At 41.3% G+C, this 19,046-nt stretch overlaps 1 protein-coding gene across 1 annotated transcript in view; it reads left to right on the forward strand.

The window, feature by feature from the left end:
- kif5c (kinesin family member 5C) overlaps positions 1–19,046 on the forward strand; it is a 152,914-nt gene that overhangs the window by 74,597 nt on the left and 59,271 nt on the right. Inside the window, exons 7-11 of the mRNA XM_073026042.1 lie at positions 2,649–2,736; positions 4,302–4,426; positions 8,344–8,448; positions 14,415–14,563; positions 16,633–16,781. Of these exons, the coding sequence (XP_072882143.1) occupies positions 2,649–2,736; positions 4,302–4,426; positions 8,344–8,448; positions 14,415–14,563; positions 16,633–16,781 (616 nt within the window). The remainder of the gene's footprint in view (positions 1–2,648; positions 2,737–4,301; positions 4,427–8,343; positions 8,449–14,414; positions 14,564–16,632; positions 16,782–19,046) is intronic.

Genomic DNA, 19,046 nt, shown 5'->3' on the forward strand with positions numbered 1-19,046 from the left:
CATGTCTGTCCATGGCCTCCTCTACCGTCAAGATGAGGCCACACGCAGGTCGATGGAGTAATACCTTATCTCCCGCCTAGGTAGCCTCCTACCTGCCGGCATGAACATTCAACTCACAGACCTCCGTTGATACCCCTGCCCCCCCCCCTTACCCCCATCCCTATCTATTATTTTAGTCTGGTTCTCTTTCTCTCTTTTTATCCCCCTCACTATAATCTCCCCCCAGCCTCACCTTTCTTTCTCTTTTATTCTCCACCTTCCCCCTAGCCCATTTCCCTCCAGCCTATCACTTCCCAGCTCTCTACTTCATCTCTCCCCCCACTTCTTATCCCCTCTCCACCATCCCATGTTACTTCACTCCTGTTGAAGGGTTTCGGCCCGAAACGTCATCACTACCTCCTCCCATAGATGCTGTCTGGCCTGCCGAGTTCTGCCAGCATTTTGTGTTTTTATTTATTTCTAGCATCTGCAGATTCACTCGTGTGCAAATCATTATCATATTTTTTGGGGCTGCCCTGTTATCAAAAACTATTGGAGGGGGATACACAATGCCCTACAAGACATCTTTAAATGTGAAATACCCTTGGAGAGTAAGACCATATATTTTGGATATATACCTCAAGAATGGTTGAAAAGAAATAAATATTTAATGAATATATTGCTGATGGCCGGTAAAATGACCCTTACTAGGAAATGGTTATCACAGGAGAGCCCAACTTTAAATACATAGATAGAAATTACAATGGACACTTACAAAATGGAGAAGATAACAGCATTTGCTAACCATAAGCTGGAACAATTTGATTCATACTTGGAAAAATGGTTTAACTCCATAATGCCTCATAGGCCTGATTTTATTCTCACAAATCAATGAATCTGTTGTAAAAAAAAATCACTCCCTACTTGTACATAGTTCTTTAATTTTGCTTGTTTTTTCTTTCTACTCTTTTCTATAATTGTATACCTCAAATAAATACTTTGTGGAGATTTGTGATATATATGATTATATGATATATATGTACAATGTCTGAAATACATCTTATAGAAATGTTTGTTTGATGATGAACTTCAAGAAAAAAATAAATTACAGGAAAAAAGGAACATATCGAATAAACTAAGTTTTCAAATTTTTTCTTCGGCATTATGCTGGTGGAGTTCCTGAGCAAAGTGCCCAAGGAAGGAAGGAAGGCATTCAGTGAACTAACCTGGCTAGGAAGTCAGCTGAGTAACAGGAAATACTCAACCCAGCAGCTTAGACTAACAGCGCCTCTTCAAAACAGAGTCTGTGGCACCGTACTGTACAGTTCAGATGTAGGATTAGAATTCCACATATCCAATTTTGTTGAAGGTGCAAAGAGAGACAGTACTATTTTGATAGAAGTCATAAATTACAATGAAACAATGAGTTAAAATTAATAGGCAAAACTCTTGTAAGTGGATTTCATTTTGGAGAGTTAGACCAGTCTGGGATCTACAGACCTCCTTGGTTAATGGTAGAGACCATGGCATAAAGAAGGTTGGAAACCCTTGATTTAGACCTTTTAGGACATTTAGACATTGCTCGTATCCTTAGTGAAAATCTAGAAGCAGCAGTGGCCAAAAAAGACGACTGCAACCATAAATATGGATGATTGCAGGCCGTTGATAACAATAGAAATGTTCAAAAGCTTGATGGGACATTGGCTTTATACTATAGGGAATGAAATGGTTATATCACACAGAAGCAGATCTTTACGGTTCTCAGATAATCACATACGCATTTTCATGAATTCTACATTACTCCCACTTTCCTGTTCACGGAAATGAATGTTACGTTGCTGCTCTACAAAGGTCCATTCAGCCCAGATGTTGAGTATTTTTGTGTTTTACAATTGATGAGGGGTAGGTTAACCTCAGATGGAGTGCACTAAAAGTTCACTGGAATGGTACCTACACGTTCCAGGCTCAAATGCGTCAATGTCATTCCAGTTGTACAATGAACTTGGAAGATAAAGGAACTCTGAAGATTTTGAGATAATAAGGGAAAGTAAGAGAAGATGAGGATTAGCTGTCTTGCTGATTTGCATATCGAGGGCCAGGACTGAGCATAATTATAATGATTAGCACCAGATTTTTCAGGAACCAAGTTAGGAAACACACCGAATGCAGAATTAGTGGAAGTAGGGAATTCTTTTTAGCGAATGACAGTTGGTACCAGCCAATCATTTATTTTTGAAATTGATACAATTTTGTTAAATACAACTTAAGGGGATGGTGCAAATATGAACTTGTAGATATGGATCAATGTCCAGCCATGATCTTACTGAATATTAGGCTAGACTTCAGGAGCTGAACATCTCCTCCTCATTGTCTTCTTTGCCCTTCTCTGAAGAACCTGAGAGGTAATTTGGGGAAGTGTAGATCTGAAAGGAATTGATTTAATATTTCTATGTATGAGCCACACCATTAATACATTTTTGGATGTTTTCAGATATTAGTCATAAATAACAGCTGCTGCCCAAAATTATTTAGGTGTATAATTTTGTGCTAAAGAGTGCTATAAAAATATCACTTGATTTCTAACTGTCAAAAAAGTCTATTTATTTTGTTAGTTTTGCAAGTCTTTGGAAATACTCCACTGATATTTTTATTTAATAATTTTCTAAAAGGGATGTACGGAGAGGTTTGTTTCTAGTCCTGAAGAGGTGATGGACGTTATTGACGAAGGAAAGGCGAATCGTCATGTAGCTGTTACCAGTAAGTTTTTTTTTGTTTTTATTGCTGGCTTGCAGGCTCTGTGGGACCTGGTTTCATTGCAGAATTAAATTAACGTTCTGTAACTTCTGAAATTTACTCCCTTCGAGAAAGAAACTAACATTCTGCAGAGGAGTAAATTTCTCTGAGAAGAATAATGTGCTGTAAACATCCTGGCTGATATTATGTTAAGGGCTTCTCTTTCGTAAGAGGCAGTTGATTTCCTCATTATAAATAATAAGCAATTTCTTGGACCGCAATTGACTACAATTTTGTGGGTGGTGGGGTAGGGAAGAGTTTTCAGCTTCTTTCCTGGCTGCGAATTTTGAGAGGAACATCGATTCTTTGAGGTGAATGTGTCAAATATGTTGCAGAATAATTGGACTTTTAATAGAAAAAGATCTTTAGTCCAAAGAGATGAGTCACTGCTGTGGAAAAACACAACAATGTTAGTACTTAGCTGATAATTCATGGTCATTGAATTAAGTGTGTCTGTTTGGTGAAATGGTCTGTTTCCTTGTGTCAGGGAGCAATCCTTAGATGTCTAAAATATTATCTCCAGGACAGAATACTTCGAAATCTAATTTTATTTGTGCCTGTCCAAAAAATAATAATTTGAAATGGCAACTGCATTCAATTGACAAACTTAGTTGAAGCTTGTCTTCTTGGAATGGTAAATTATTTTAAAGATGTTTGCTCCTCTTCACAAACTGCTTGGAATTGCATTGTTTTTATTTGGCCACTGTCCTGCAAAGCGGGTGTTTGACCTGAGCCCAATAAAACACAAGACATTGAAATATGGTGAATGACCGCAATTTGTATCTCTGATTCAGCTCGTTCTTTTGCATCTTGTAGGATGTAGAGTGCCAGCGGAGGCCTGAACAATCCCTCTGTTCTCCCCTTCAAGTATTAAACATGCAAACTACTAATTAGTTGGGTTCAAGAGCTGTGAGGTAATGTTGCAGCTCTGTAAAACCTTGGTTAGACTACACCTGGAATACCAGGTTCAGTTCTGGTTGCTTCGTTATAGGAAAGATGTGGCAGTTTCAGAGAAGGTGCAGATTTGCCAGGATGCTGCCTGGACTAGAGGGCATGTCTTATGAAGACAGATTGAGCAAGCTAGGCCTTTTCTCTTTGGAGGGAAGAAGGATGAGAGGTGACTTGACAGAGGTGTACAAGATGATAAGCGGCCTAAATAGAATGGATAGCCAGAGACTCCCCCCCACCCCCCCAGGGTGGAAATAGTTAATACAAGGGAGCATAATTTTAAGGTGGCTGGAGGAAGGAATGTTGGGGGGGGGGGGGGGGGAAGTGTATGTCAGAGGTAAGCAGAGAGAGTGGTGTGTGTGTAGAATGTCCTGACAGGGGTGGTGGTAGAGGCAGATACAGTAGAGGCATTTAAGAAACTCTTTGATAGTTCCATGGATGATAGGAAAATGAATGAGGAAAGGGCTATATTGATCATAGAATGGGTTAAAGAGATGGCATGACATTGTGGGCCAAAGGGCCTGTACTATGTTGTAATGGTCTTTATAAACTTCTAATTGACTGACTGATTGCCTGCGCAGACATGAATGAACACAGCTCCCGAAGCCACAGCATTTTCCTCATTAACATTAAACAGGAGAACATAGAAACTGAGAAGAAACTCTCCGGAAAGCTGTACCTTGTGGATTTAGCTGGTAGTGAAAAGGTAAGATACAATTTTCAGATCTTTAGTGAGCTGGATTTAATTAACATCTGAGAAAGAACTTCAAAACCATCAGCAAGATGCTGTCAAAAATGATTTTTTTTCCTCTGCCGTTTGGTGTAGAGTGAAAGGGTAGCAATTATTCTGCTCTTTTCCATGGGGCCAGTGCTGAATGATTAGAACAAGCATCTGATTAATTATTTGAACTCATTCTTGTAAGTGATACCACAGGCAGCATACTTGCACAGTTTCTTGGGTGAACACTTACATTTGATTTAAACTTTAAATGTTGACATGCAATATTATAACAAAGGCAGTGTTCAATTCCATAACCTTTAGATTCAGTGATGTGTTTCATGGAAGAACCTAGTTTGCAGATTTCCTTTCCTTATTATTCCATTGCTGCATCATTTGCTCTATAGCTTTTCTGTTCAGGAACATTTCAGATAGATTAGAATTGCTATCACTGACATGCCATGAAATGTATTATTTTGTGACAGCACTACAGTTGAAGACATAAAAATTACTATAATTCGCAACAAATAATTCAAAAGAGGAACAGTGAGGTAGCATTCATGAGTCACTGACCATTCAGGAATCTGATGGCAGAGGGAAGAAGCAATTCCTAAAACACTGAATGTGGGTCTTCCAAGCTCCTATACCTCCTCCCTAATGGTAGCTACAGGAAGAGTGCATGTCCAGGGTGGCAAGGCTCCTTAATAATGAATGCCAACTTCATGAGGCACCATCTTTTGAAGATGTTCCTGACGGTGGGAAGACATGTGCCTGCGATGGAGCTGGCTGAGTCAACAACCCTCTGCAGTCTCTTTCGATCCTGTGCATTGGAGCCTTCGTGATGCAACCATTCAGAATGCTGTCCAGCGTACATTTGTGGGAATTTGCCAGTGTCTTTGGTGACATACTAAGTCTCCTAAATCCCTAAGGAAGTATAGCCACTGTCTTCATGATCGTATCTGTGTGTTGGACCCAGGATAGATCCTCTAAGATGTTCAAACCCAGAAACGTAAAGCTGCTCACCATTTCCACTCAATGAGGACTGGTGTGTTTTCTCCCAACTTCCCCTTCCTGAAGTCCACAATCAATGGAAAAGAAATATGGCTTCACCGTGTCAGTGATTCAGTATACACTCACTAGTAGATGAGCAGTAAATAAATTTTCCCAAGTACATCTTGCCCCCATTCCTAAGAATAGTATAAATACACTTAACTATAAGTTTTATATAATTAACATTGTTATACTTAGAAATTTTATTATGATTTTCATCTTTCAGAAGGCTGAGCAAACAAACAACGTACTTTGTACAACCCCTGAAGCTGTCCCTGCTATTTAATACTATTGTCTTTGATTTGTTGCCTCAATCCACTTTATGTCTGACTCCTATTGATTTTTGTTTGTGTGCAAAACTGTATTGATCTTTACTTAAGTATTCTAAGCAGATGTGCATGTCTGGCCCCTTGCTGTTGAGATCTCCAGGGATCTTCACTGCTCCACATAAAGGCACTTCTTCTCAACTGACCGCTGGGATTAGTTCCCTGGTTCTCTGGACTGAGAAAACAGCCACACGTACCTGTGCCTTTTCCTTTGGGGGGGTGGGGTGTGTGTGTTAATCTATGTCTCATTAGATTTCCTCCCAAAAATTGCAAAACTGGCTAAAAACAAGGGGAGGGCATATTATGACTGTTTTACGCCTCGAAAGAGATTGCCAGTGAGTCCCAATGTCATTGGAATACGTCTTCCATCCCTGCCCTTGGGAGCACAAACCCCATGGCAACCAGTCACCAGAAGAGCTCAGAGTGGAGGAAATCAAGCTGCGTGGAGAGAGATTTCACAATTATTTATTTCTGTGCCACTCCCCTGAGGTGTTCCACCCTCCTGGATCTGCCTGACATTTGTAGCCACGTGCTATACTACCTGAGGGACCAGTGCTGAGAATTGGTTGCCAATGACTTGTAAATTTGAGCATAGATTAGGCACTTGGGAATGTCCAAGAGCAGACACCAGTGTGTTTTGCATTTGTCTGGCTAAGTTTTCCTATGTTGACAGAATGTGCTCTACCATTAAACCTCAAAGCAATAATGCACTTCTGCTGGTGTAGTGGCATCAGCACCCGGACTCCGAGGCGAGTGGTCCCATGTTCGAATCTGGCTCGATCCTTGCACATTTTCCATCCCTGTTGGGTTGAGTGTTGAACTGGTAATTTGGCCTCTTTTTTAAAAAAACTGACAAAATTGCTTAAGAAGCACCAGTGTTGCTGCCCGATGTGCTGCAAGGCGCAGAGAGGGATAATAACGTCTTAACAGTAATGCAGAGTGTCCTGAAATCTGCTTCGTCAGGTGTTGTGTGAGGCATCAAGCTATCTGGAGTAGGTCTCCTTTGCAGTCATTTCCAGATGAAGTTTTGGATTGCATCATGCTGGAAAAAAAAGATTGCTCAATCTAATTACTAAGCTTCGACAACAATCCTCAGTGATAGTACCTCTCATCTTTCTAAACTCAACTAGTTGGTTCATTGTCATAGGGGCAACCCCTTCATCCCAGGATTTCCTTGCCCAATCTTTGATAAAATACTGGATCAGACTAGTGCATTGTTGCATGAAGCGTACAAACATATACAGTAAGATACTCCAGAGTTGTTTTTTTATTTAAGATCTTGCATAATTAATGTTAAAAGCTTCTCGATAGACATCTGGAAATATTGAAGCTGACTTGGCCCTCACTGATGTTCACAATTTTTGCATTTCTAATCATCCAACTTTTTGTTGCAATTCCTTTTTCTGATCTTGGTTCCATAAGGCGTTATGTCTGAGTCCTTGTGTTAAAACTAGGGAATAGAACCAAGGGAATATCTCTGATAGGGTGAGACAAGATGTGTTAATGGGGCAGTTAGAGGTTGTGTACTATGTATGGCGTATGGAGGGACCGCTGTCCAGAATCGGGAAAGGCTACGGGTGGGGGGGGGGGGGTTATAAACACAACCAGCTCCATCGTGGGCACTAGCCTCCCATCCATCGAGGTCATTTTCAAAAGGTGATACCTCGTGAAGGTGGCATCCATCATTAAGGACCCCCACCATCCAGGACATGCCCTCTTCTCGTTTCTACCATCAGAGAAGAGAGCCTGAAAACACACACTAAACATTTCAGGAATAGCTTCTTCCCCTCTGCCATCGGAATTCTAAATGGACAATGAACCCATGAACACTGCCTCACTATTTTTGCTCTCTTTTTGCACTAATTATTTAATTTTATTAATATATATTTCTTATTATAATTAAAGTATATTTTATGCTGCAAAACAACAAATTTCATGACGTATGTCAGTGATAATAAATCTGATTCTAATACTTTTGTCTGTGTTAAATGTTGTTAACAGCAGGGCTGTGGGGCTCATCAGGCCACAGCAGCACTTGTAGGAACTTCTTTGAGACTGAGTACTTGACTCTGTGCAGTTGATTCCCCAGTTAGAGCCGACATGGACTCTTGAATGTTCAAGTTATTTCTGGATAGGAATGAGAAAGAATATCAAGGCAAAATGTTCATTCCTTGTTGTAAGCGATGACCTCTGCTACAACGAACAAGAGTGGAGATCTGGATCAGTTTGGCAGGATGTGTGACTAACATTTTAATTGGTTGGAGTTCCATTTCCTATTTTGACATTATTCATACCAGTTTTTATTGCCAATAATGTCAACTGCCTTAAGGTCAGTCATGTTAAGGAAAAGAAGAAATTGTAGTGAAGCGTTAATTAAAACTAAGTCATTCTAGTTCTGTGTTTTTAAAGAAAAGTCCAGATGTTTCTTCATTAGACTTGATCCAATCACTTTAATACACGAATGCAAGAAAAATGTGATGTAGTTATTGGATATCATTTTGACAAACTGTCTGTATCTGTTTATTGTAGGTCAGCAAAACAGGAGCTGAAGGAGCTGTCCTTGATGAAGCTAAAAATATCAATAAGTCTCTTTCTGCTCTGGGGAATGTGATCTCTGCTCTGGCTGAGGGAACTGTAAGTCTTCAATAATTTATAGTTAGCAAAGATTCTGGCTTTCATTGTGCTTCGATGCTTTTTATCACAAGCTACTGTTTACTCAATTAGGTAATATTTGAATGTTACTGATTGTTTGATGGATTAATGACAATGTGATGGCAAATTAAACTAAATTCCATATGCAGTCTAGGTAACAAACTGTTTAACCATTCACCTTTTTGAAGGACTTTCTATAAACCTTTACAATGTTTCGACTTGTGGGAGAAAATGAGAAGGAAGTAATGAAAGGCTGAGTGTATGGGGTTTGATAGCTTAATGATCAAGAGTTCAGTAGATCCAGTGACAATGTAATTAATGGAATGATAAATTTAAAGGTCAAAACTGGCTGGAGGTTAGAGTTATTATTTAACTATGTATACTATAGAGTTATGTACAGTTCATCTTCTGTTATGGAGCGTTGTGAAATGTGAGAGTATTCTGTGCTAAAGCTGAGACCTTATAAAGTTCTCTCTTGCAATTTTTTCCTACACATTTATTGAGGTGTTGACTGTTGAGCCTTTTTTGCACTTGAGTCTCCTTGGATTAGCTCCAGAATTGGAAGACAAGTGTTGGGAGGGTTTGATCTTGGAGAAGCTGACTTGGTCTGGACGTAATATATCACATTAAAGGTTTCAGAAAATGAAATGTTTAATACTTAAATCTGGAGTTTTAATTGACTAACAGATTTATTTAATAACCAAAAGATCTAGAAATGGTTGAAGATGAATTCTATCTGGCATAAGCTCATAATACCAAGGATATGAGTGTTTTGTTAGATGCTATGATGGCCAGCAGTCTACAAACCTGAATTGTTTATAGACCTTTAAAAATAACTGTTTCACGTAGATATTACAGTGACTGACTTGCTCACTGCCTGTTACACCACTGGTATTCAGGGCAGCATTGAAGGTCCTTCATCTCTGACTTTCTGGTGGTGTGTAGGGCTTCCTTCATCATGCCAGTAACAACTTCTTTGTTTTTGCTACTGTCAGTCATGGAAGTTCTGGGTGGAGACTCAGGAATACAGTTGCACACAGATGTGGAAGGATTCTTCATTGTTGTTTTCGTAACAGTTTTGTTTAACTAGTCAGGTTGTTAGCCCTGAACTTGAACCCCTGAACATGGAAGACTGGTGGACCACTCTTTAGTTTGGCCTCTACTCTTTGGCCTGTTTGGCATGGGTGACCCTACCAAGAGCCAAAGCAGGAAGCCCTGTCCCCAGCCTACATAGTGCTCTGGGTCATTGAGGCATACAAACCTCCAAACCCAATGAAAAGGTTGTGGTCCTCCTGCAGGACATTACAGTGACAGAGAGCTGAAACTCGTGCCAATCTTTACTTCTCCAATGTAATTTCCCCGTGAGTGCAGTTTCAGTGAAACCAGTGTGATTGCTATTGACTTGGAGGTGAACAGGATGTTGCCCTTCATTGCTAGAGGGATTGAATTTTAAAGCAGGGAGGTTATACTACATCTGCACGGGCTACTGCTGAGGCCACACCTGGAGTACTGTGTGCAGTACTGGTCTCCGTATTTGAGGATATACTGGTGCCGAGCAGAGTCGTCAGGTTGATTCCAGAGATGAAGGGGTTAGCTTCTGAGAGAGAAGTGAGTTGCCTGGGGCTATACTCACTGGAATTCAAGAGAATGAAATGGAATCTCTTAGAAACACATAGAATTCTGAAAGTAGTAGATAAGATAGAAGCAGGAAAGATACTTGCACTGTTAGGGGAGACTAGAACTAGGGGGCATACTCTCATGATTTGGGGAAATTCACTTCCCGGGGAAGCAGTAGAGGTTACCTTATTTAAGATTCTTTCAGAAATAGATTTTTGCACAGCAGGGGAATTAAGGGTCAAGGCAGGTAGGTGCAGCTGAGTCCACAGCTAGTTCAGCTATGATCTTATTGAATGACAGAGCAGGCTCAATGGGCCAAATGGTTGACTCCTGCTGCTCTTGGGACTTTGTAGTTCTGTTGTATAACCAGTATTTATTTTTGGGAAACCAATTACTTTTGCTCATCAATTTGACTTTAGTTCTTTTTGTATATAAAAAAGCCTCTCACTATTTAACTTAACGCGATGGGATATTTTAATTCCTTCGATTCAAAAGATGATCTGCACAGAAGTACAAATGCAGCATAATTCCATAGCAACAAACATACAGTCACAGTGACTGAGTTGTTGGTCTATTCCTAAGGCAACACGAGTGAATCTGCAGATGCTGGAAATAAATAAAAACACAAAATGCTGGCAGAACTCAGCAGGCCAGACAGCATCTATGGGAGGAGGTAGTGACGATGGTTTGGGCCGAAACCCTTCATCAGGAGTGAAGTAACATGGGATGGTCGAGGGGGGGATAAGAAGTGGGGGGAGGGATAAAGTAGAGAGCTAGGAAGTGATAGGCTGGAGGGAAATAGGCTAGGGGGAAGGTGGAGAATTATGGGAAATAAAAGAAAGAAAGGTAGGGCTGGGGGGAGATTATAGTGAGGGGGGGGGGGGAAGAGAGAAAGAGAAAAAAGAGAGGGAAAGAGAACCAGACTAAAATAATAGATAGGGATGGGGGTAAGGGGGGGGGGGCAGGGGTATCAACGGAGGTCTGTGAGTTGGATGTTCATGCCGGCAGGTAGGAGGCTACCTAGGCAGGAGATAAGGTATTGCTCCATCGACCTGCGTGTGGCCTCATCTTGATGGTAGAGGAGGCCATGGACAGACATGTCGGAGTGGGAGTGGTCTGTGGAATTGAAGTGTGTGGCCACAGGGAGATCCTGCCACTGCTGGAGGACTGAGTGTTCGGCGAAACGGTCTCCCAGTCTGCGGCGGGTCTCCCCAATGTATAAATGGCCACATTGGGAGCACCGGATACAGTATTTCACCCCAGTTGACTCGCAGGTGAAGTGGTGCCTCACCTGAAAGGACTGTCTTTGGCCTGGGATGGTGGTGAGGGAAGAAGTGTGGGGGTGGGTGTAGCACTTCTTCCATTCGCAGGGAAGAGTGCCCGGAGGGAGGTCGGTGGGGAGGGATGGGGGGAATGAATGGACAAGGGAGTGCTCCCGATGTGGCCATTTATACATTGGAGAGACCCGCTGCAGACTGGGAGACCGTTTCATCGAACACCAGCGCTCAGTCCTCCAGCAGTGGCGGGATCTCCCTGTGACCACACACTTCAATTCCACAGACCACTCCCACTCCGACATGTCTGTCCATTGCCTCCTCTACCGTCAAGATGAGGCCACACGCAGGTCGATGGAGCAATACCTTATCTCACGCCTAGGTAGCCTCCTACCTGCCAGCATGAACATCCAACTCACAGACCTCCGTTGATACCCCTGCCCCCCCCCCCTTACCCCCATCCCTATCTATTATTTTAGTCTGGTTCTCTTTCTCTTTTTTTTCTCTCTCTTTTTTCCCCCTCACTATAATCTCCCCCTGTCCCTACATTTCTTTCTCTTTTATTTCCCATAATTCTCCACCTTCCCCCTAGCCCATTTCCCTCCAGCCTATTACTTCCTAGCTCTCTACTTTATCCCTCCCCCCCACTTCTTATCCCCCCTCGACCATCCCATGTTACTTCACTCCTGATGAAGGGTTTTGGCCCGAACCATCGTCACTACCACCTCCCATAGATGCTGTCTGGCCTGCTGAGTTCTGCCAGCATTTTGTGTTTTTATTGGTCTATTCCTAACCCTACTTTCCTATCTGAAAGTGTTTCTTTGCAAAAATAAGAATTTCATTTTAATAAAATGTCATTGATGGGTGTACTTATGCAGGATCACACACACGAGAGTTTGAATGCTTCAGTTGTGAATTTTTCACTTGTACGTCTCACTGTCAAGTGGGTCCAGGAGGGACTGGTATAAATAAGATCTTGGAAGCTTTTTTTCTGGCGCTGTAAATTTTCCAATGATTCAGACGAATCAGAGAAATCCCAAGCTAGATTTAAATGTCATTTTTAAAAGAGACCACAATACATTCTGGAAATCTAAAATAAAAACAAAATGCTGGGGATACTCAGCAGGTCAGGTAGCACCCGTGGGGGCAGAGAAACAGAATTAATGTTACCTCAAAATTATATTGTTAGCTGATCTAAATTAGTTGTTCATTAGGAGTTTGAAGAGATTTGGCATGTCAACAAATAAACTTAAAAACTTCTATAGTTGTACCGTGGAGAATATTCTGACAGGCTGCATCAGTGTCTGGTATGGAGGGGCTACTGCAGAGGACTGAAAGAAGCTGCAGAAGGTTGTAAATCTAGTCAGCTCCATCTTGGGCGCTAGCCTACAAAGTACCCAGGACATTTTTAGGGAGCAGTGTCTCAGAAAGGCAGCGTCCATTATTAAGGACTTCCAGCATCCAGGGCCTGTCCTTCACTCACTGTTACCATCAGTATGAGGTACAAAAGCCTGAAGGCACACACTCAGTGATTCAGGAACAGCTCCTTCCCCTCTGCTATCGGATTCCTAAATGGACATTGAAGCTTTGGACACTAACTCATTTAAAAAAAAATAGTATTTTTTGCATGTTTTTTTTAATCTATTCAATATATGTAATTGATTTACTTGTTTATTATTATGTTTTATTTATCATTTCTCTCTCTCAATTCTCTCTCTCTCTCTCCCTCCCTCCCTCCCCCTCCCTCTCACTCTCCCTCTCTCTCTCTTCCCCCCCCTCTCTTCCCCCCCTCTCCCTCTCCCTCTCCCTCTCTCCTAGAGTATATATTACATTTAACTGCTGCTGCTAAGTTAACAAATTTCACGTCATTTGCTGGTGATAATAAACCTAACTCTGCTTCTAAAGTATTAGTGGTATTTGATCATAGTATTTTGTGATAGGAAGTTGAGGACTGCCCAAACAATCTGTTTTGCTCTTTGTGGATATTCAAGAAAATCATCGAACTGTAGGCGTAGAAATGGACCTATTGGGTGTAACTCATTCATACCTTGTGTTTATCTGCTGAACATGGTGGGCATGCTATGACGTCGCTGGATTGTGTGGTGACAATTTTGGGCTGCCCCCAGCACATCCTTCGGCTGTGTTGGTTGTTAACATAAACAATGCATTTCACTGTATGTTTCAATATACATGTGATAAATGAACCTATATCTGCCGTGCCTGTGCCATTGGGCCACATTAGGGCTATGTCCCTCCACATCAGGGGTTCTTAACATGGGGTCTATGGGTACATTCCAGGGGGTCCGTGAACTTGGATGGGAAAAAATTGCGTCTTTACTTTTGCTAGCTTCTAACTGAAATTTAGCAATTCCTTCAATCATGAATGTAGGCAACAAACTACTGTAGTATTTTGATCACTGTATTTCAATATAATTGGTTTCCTTTGTAATCCCATGCATTTTATTTTGTGTTTTAAAACATTATTCTGAGAAGAGGTGCATAGGCTTCACTGCAGGAGGGATCATGCTTTTGCTGCACTTTGTGCATGGAAGGTGGAGTGGGACTTTGGGCTTCTAATGTTTTCTGTCATTCTTTGTGTTTTTTTCGGTTTTGAGGATGTCTGCGAAGAGTAAGAACTTCAAGCTGTATATTGTATACATTCTCTGATATTAAATTAAACCACTGAACGTCAGTGGATTTTCCGTGGCTTCTTAGGGAAATTTGATGAACGATCGTAGCCTTGATTATTTGCTTAGTTTTTTCTACCCGAACAGAACTGTCTTAGAACTGTTTTTAGCAGAAAGCTGAAATAAATCTTGAAGAGTGACATACTTGAAACATTCAGATTATTAATTCAGTTGTACATAGATCAAAATTGCTCCTGTGGCAGGTTGCCAATGAATTTCCCATATTTTAGAGTTGAGCATTTCAGGTTACCATTTGCCCAGAGTAGAGAAGGTTGCCAGGCTTTGGGGCAGTTGCAGAAGATGATGGACCAAATGGCCTTCTTCCCTGCTGCTCCATTTTGTGATTTCTATGGATGTGTTTTATTTACAGAAAACACATGTTCCATACCGTGACAGTAAGATGACTCGAATTCTTCAGGATTCCCTTGGTGGCAACTGCCGAACTACCATAATTATTTGTTGCTCGCCCTCCAGTTTTAATGAAGCCGAATCAAAAACAACTTTGATGTTTGGCCAGAGGTAAGAATCTCATCTAATCTGATGTGGTGTGTAGAGTAATTTCACAGGAGATAGACAATTAATTAAGCATGACCATGGGGTCATTTGACCAATGTGTATGTTTATTAACATGCCACCAACCTAGTTAACGAGAATTTTATGAGTTCCATTTTATAAAGTAATTATTTATTTAAAAACCATTAAAATTCTGAACTCAACTTTCATTATGGATGTAGGACTAGGAGTGAGGACTAGGAATTTAAAACTAATAGCATTTGCTGTCACAATTGTTAGAAAATCAATGAAGAATTTAGACACATATTGACTCTTCTATGTTTCTAATCAATATTGAGGGGATTCATCAGGAAAGCTAATCTAATAAATTTACCTTTCAGGCATTTGACCGTAAGTCAAAGAAATTTCTTCCAGCATTATATACAAATCCTTGCATAGTAATCCTGGTTTCAAAAAATGCAAAATATATTGTTGATGCTTCAGGAAAGTGTCTAAAGGGGTTATTGAAATTCTTGGGCATGTGAAGCTGAACATTTTTTCATTCCTTAATGTAAATTGATGCATTATTCAGGCACCAGCGTCGTGCGTCTGCTATGGACGAGTTATGTTAGACACATCACATTTTCTCCTTGAACAAATGCCTGGACAAGTAAAGGGCTTGGTTGTCTTTAATTTCAAACATCGTCTCCCTGTTCTTTTCTATTGCCTTCTGAGTAAATATAAATTTCCTTGCTCTGTCATCTGTTCCTTTGCAGAAGTGGCCAGTTGTGATCATCTCTGGTTTTCTAGCTGAGTTTTACCATTGGCTTGTACTCATTTTGTAAGCTAATCCACCATGCAGCTCATTATTGAGATTTTTTATAACACATCCAAAGCTATAACTATATTTGGAACATTGATGCTTTCAAACTGTTCGTTGGCATGCCTTCGGTAATTTTGCAGATGAGAACCTGGTTTTCATTCCTTTCAAAATCAGATCAGAGTTGAGATCTGTGTGTAGTTTGGGATTGGGATTTGGCACTCGGCAGTACGGGATGTGATGAGGTGGGAGTGGCCTCCGGGGGGGAGACAGGCTCCCAGAACAAAGAAATTTAGGTCGATTCGAGATATTTCATTGGAATGTCTTAGAATGCACTTGATAGTTTTTTGAGAGATTGGCATACAATATGGAGCGTATAACATTACAACAGTACTGTCCCTTCAGCCCGTGATGTTGTGCCAAACCTTTAACCTACTCAAAGATTAATCTAACCCTTTCCTCCGACATAGCTCTCCATTTTTCTGTCATCCATGTGCCTATCTAAAAGTCTCTTAAATATCCCTAATGTACCTGCCTGTACCACCATGACTGGCAACATGTTACATGCACCTACCACTCCCTGTGTGTATAAAAAAAAAACACAAACTACCTCTGATATCCCCTTATGCCTTCCTCCAAACATGTTAAAGTTAGTTCCCAAATTAATTGTTTTCCAAATTAATTCAGATTTCCTTGCACATACAAAGACACTGTAGAGCAGGGGTTCCCAAACTGGGGTCCATAGATCCCGGAGCTAACGCTAGGGATCCATAGCATGAAAAAGGTTGAGAAACCCTGTTCTAGTGTCTCCTGCAGTGGTTGGGGCTCTTTAAACATGGCAACAGTCATGAGCTGGGCTGAATTGTTTTTCATGGGTGATACATTTCTAACACATGAACTGTGGGTGATTTCTTCATCTCCTCTCCAGATATGAAGGGCCATCAGTGTGGAAGGAGCGATTCATTCCCTGCCAGGTCTTGTTTCATCCTCTACTGACCCTGCTCACCTAATCTAGCCCAGATGGGGCTGCTGGCTGTATAGTTCTAGGGCGGTCGTTCCCAACCTTTCTTTTTGCCATTAACTGAGGGGTCCATGGACCCCGGGTTGGGATCCCCTGTTCTGGAGGTTGTTTCTTTTGTTCGCGCTTATCCTGGAGCATCTACTTCAGTGTGAGAAGAAATGTTTCTTTAAGCTGTTTGTTTCCAATGAAGCCAGATGGGCAGGAAAATTTATGAGCAGCAATAAAGTCTACTTGATAAATCTCTCCGTCTAATAGAGCAAAGACGATCAAGAACACAGCATCTGTCAATCTGGAGTTGACGGCAGAGGAGTGGAAGAAGAAATACGAGAAGGAAAAAGAGAAGAACAAGTCCCTGAAGAATGCTCTTCAGCACCTGGAGATGGAGCTAAACAGATGGAGAAATGGTTAGTTATCAATACTGCATCTAACATAAGGCTAATTTGAATTCAGTAAAGAATCTGAAGCAGTGAACAGATGTTACTAAAATCATGTTAATTGATGAGTCCTCACTTTATAGTAAATGCCTACAATTGATTACCCTACTAAAATTTCTGAAAACTGTTGTGTTATACTTGCTTTATCCTACTTATGGTTGCACTCTTCATGTTCTTGTGTTAGTGAAAGGGTTCATTCCTTAGTGTCTCCATTCAAGAGACGTTAGAGCAGAAACTCAAGAGCTTGGATAGAAGGAGATTTTTGCAGAGGAAAGAGTGGTGACGAGATCTGGAGGTTTAAAGAGGGAGCTCTAATGTTGAAGGCACTCTCATCTAAACAGCAGGGCACTAATGCAGAGCAAAGTTGCATTCAAATATGATCAAGAGGCTTATGGAGCTAGAGGGGTTTCGAGATGGGGAAGGGCAGCAACTGAAAACAAGTGAGAATTTTAGTGTTTTAGTGCAGGCGTTCCCAACCTGGAGTTTACAGACCTTGCTTAATGATATTGGTGCACACCATAAAAAAAGGGTGGGGAACCCCTGCGTTAGTGATTTACCAGGGAGAGCGATAACCAATGGATTTGCAATGGAAGGGGCAAAGATCATGCCTTTGATTTTAGTTGGAGGAAGTTTTTGCACATCCCTCACTGGGTGTTGTATAAGCGGCTTAAAGAGTGAAAAGTAGTGGAGCGGCCAAGAGAATGTTAACGATCTAGACGTGGACGACATCAGTTTCCACGTGGAAGTTAATCCTTGATGTTGCTGCCATGAGATTTTATGCAGGAAAAGGAAACTGGAGGGATAAGCCAGGGATTGATATTTAGGGTTGTCAGAAGTAGTGGCATGGAAAGAGAAGCCATTGCTGGTGATTCTCGGGGTAACCAGATACAAAGGTGGAAGCAGGGAAGCACAGTGTCTTCCTGCTGGTTAATGTTGGAGAAGAGTTGGGAAAGGACAGTGCAGTCATTGATGCCTGAGGGGCATGTGACTGGAAACATAGAATTCTAGAAAATTCAGCCGCGTTGAAAAAGATGAGGATGAACCCTTGTCGCAATTGAATCATGTCTATTATTTCATGCCTTTTGATTTAATAGTACCACTTCCATTGAAGTCAAGATCTGGAAGAAGTTGGCAGGTCAGGCAGCACCTGTGGAGGGAATTGACATTTGATATTTTTGAGTCCAGATGAAGGGTCTCAATCAGAAACATCGACTGTCCACTTCCCTCCACCCATGTTGTCTGACTGGCTGAAATCCTCTGTCGTCTGGCGTGTAGCCAGACGACATTCCAGAATATGCAATCTGTAGGGTCTCTGAGTTTCCTGGAGGCGCCTAGTTACCGTGCATTATACAACAGGGTAAATTTAACAGCGAAAGGGGGAAGATGAGATATCGTTGTTAAGGAAGAGTGTGAAATATTGAATGGGATAAACAAATTTGAGGTAATGTATCAAGAGGCTTGGTATTTTTGGAAGAGGACAACTCATCTGGGTTATTTGAAGAAACAAGAGAACAAACTATGGAGGTTGTGACCACTATTTCTTGCTCCTTCTTGGCTATGGGAGTAAAATCAAAATCGGGTTTATTGTAACTGGCATACATTCAGTGGCCACTTCATTAGGTATGCCTGTACACCTGCTCGTTAAAAGTAAATATCTAATCAGCCAATCGTGTGGCAGCAGCTCAGTGCATAAAAGCATGCAGATGTGTGTCTTCACATGAACAAAGTCACCGGGGAGAAGTACTGGTAAATTTGAAGCAGTCTCTTCATTTGACAAAATGAGATACGGCAGGCATCAAATGGTGACCCTTTCAGAGGAGGGAGGTCTGCCTGACCCAGCACTACACGACATTTTATGTGCTACAGAGCAAAGGACAATTCCAAATTATAAGGCTTCCTTTGAACTACGCACCACCCTCACCTCTCCTCCTTTGCACCCACATTACTGACACCCAAATAACAAATTTAAATCAGCATTGCCTGGTCTTCCAATTAACTGTGGCTCCCGGTTGTTAGAAACCCATTGTTCCGAGCTGCATTTTTAGATTTAATCCACAGTTCATATTGGCATCTGACGACTGGTGAAGTCAGTTGCTACTGTTAATTGCTATATGTACTAATCCCCAAAAAATGCTCTAACAACGTGATCAATAGATTCAGCTATTCAGGCCAAACATGAGAACGGGGAAGAAATGTGATCTAAGTGACTTTGACTGTGAAATGATTGTTGCTTCC

Source organism: Hemitrygon akajei, chromosome 2 (assembly GCF_048418815.1).
Source record: "Hemitrygon akajei chromosome 2, sHemAka1.3, whole genome shotgun sequence".
Lineage (NCBI taxonomy): Eukaryota > Metazoa > Chordata > Chondrichthyes > Myliobatiformes > Dasyatidae > Hemitrygon > Hemitrygon akajei.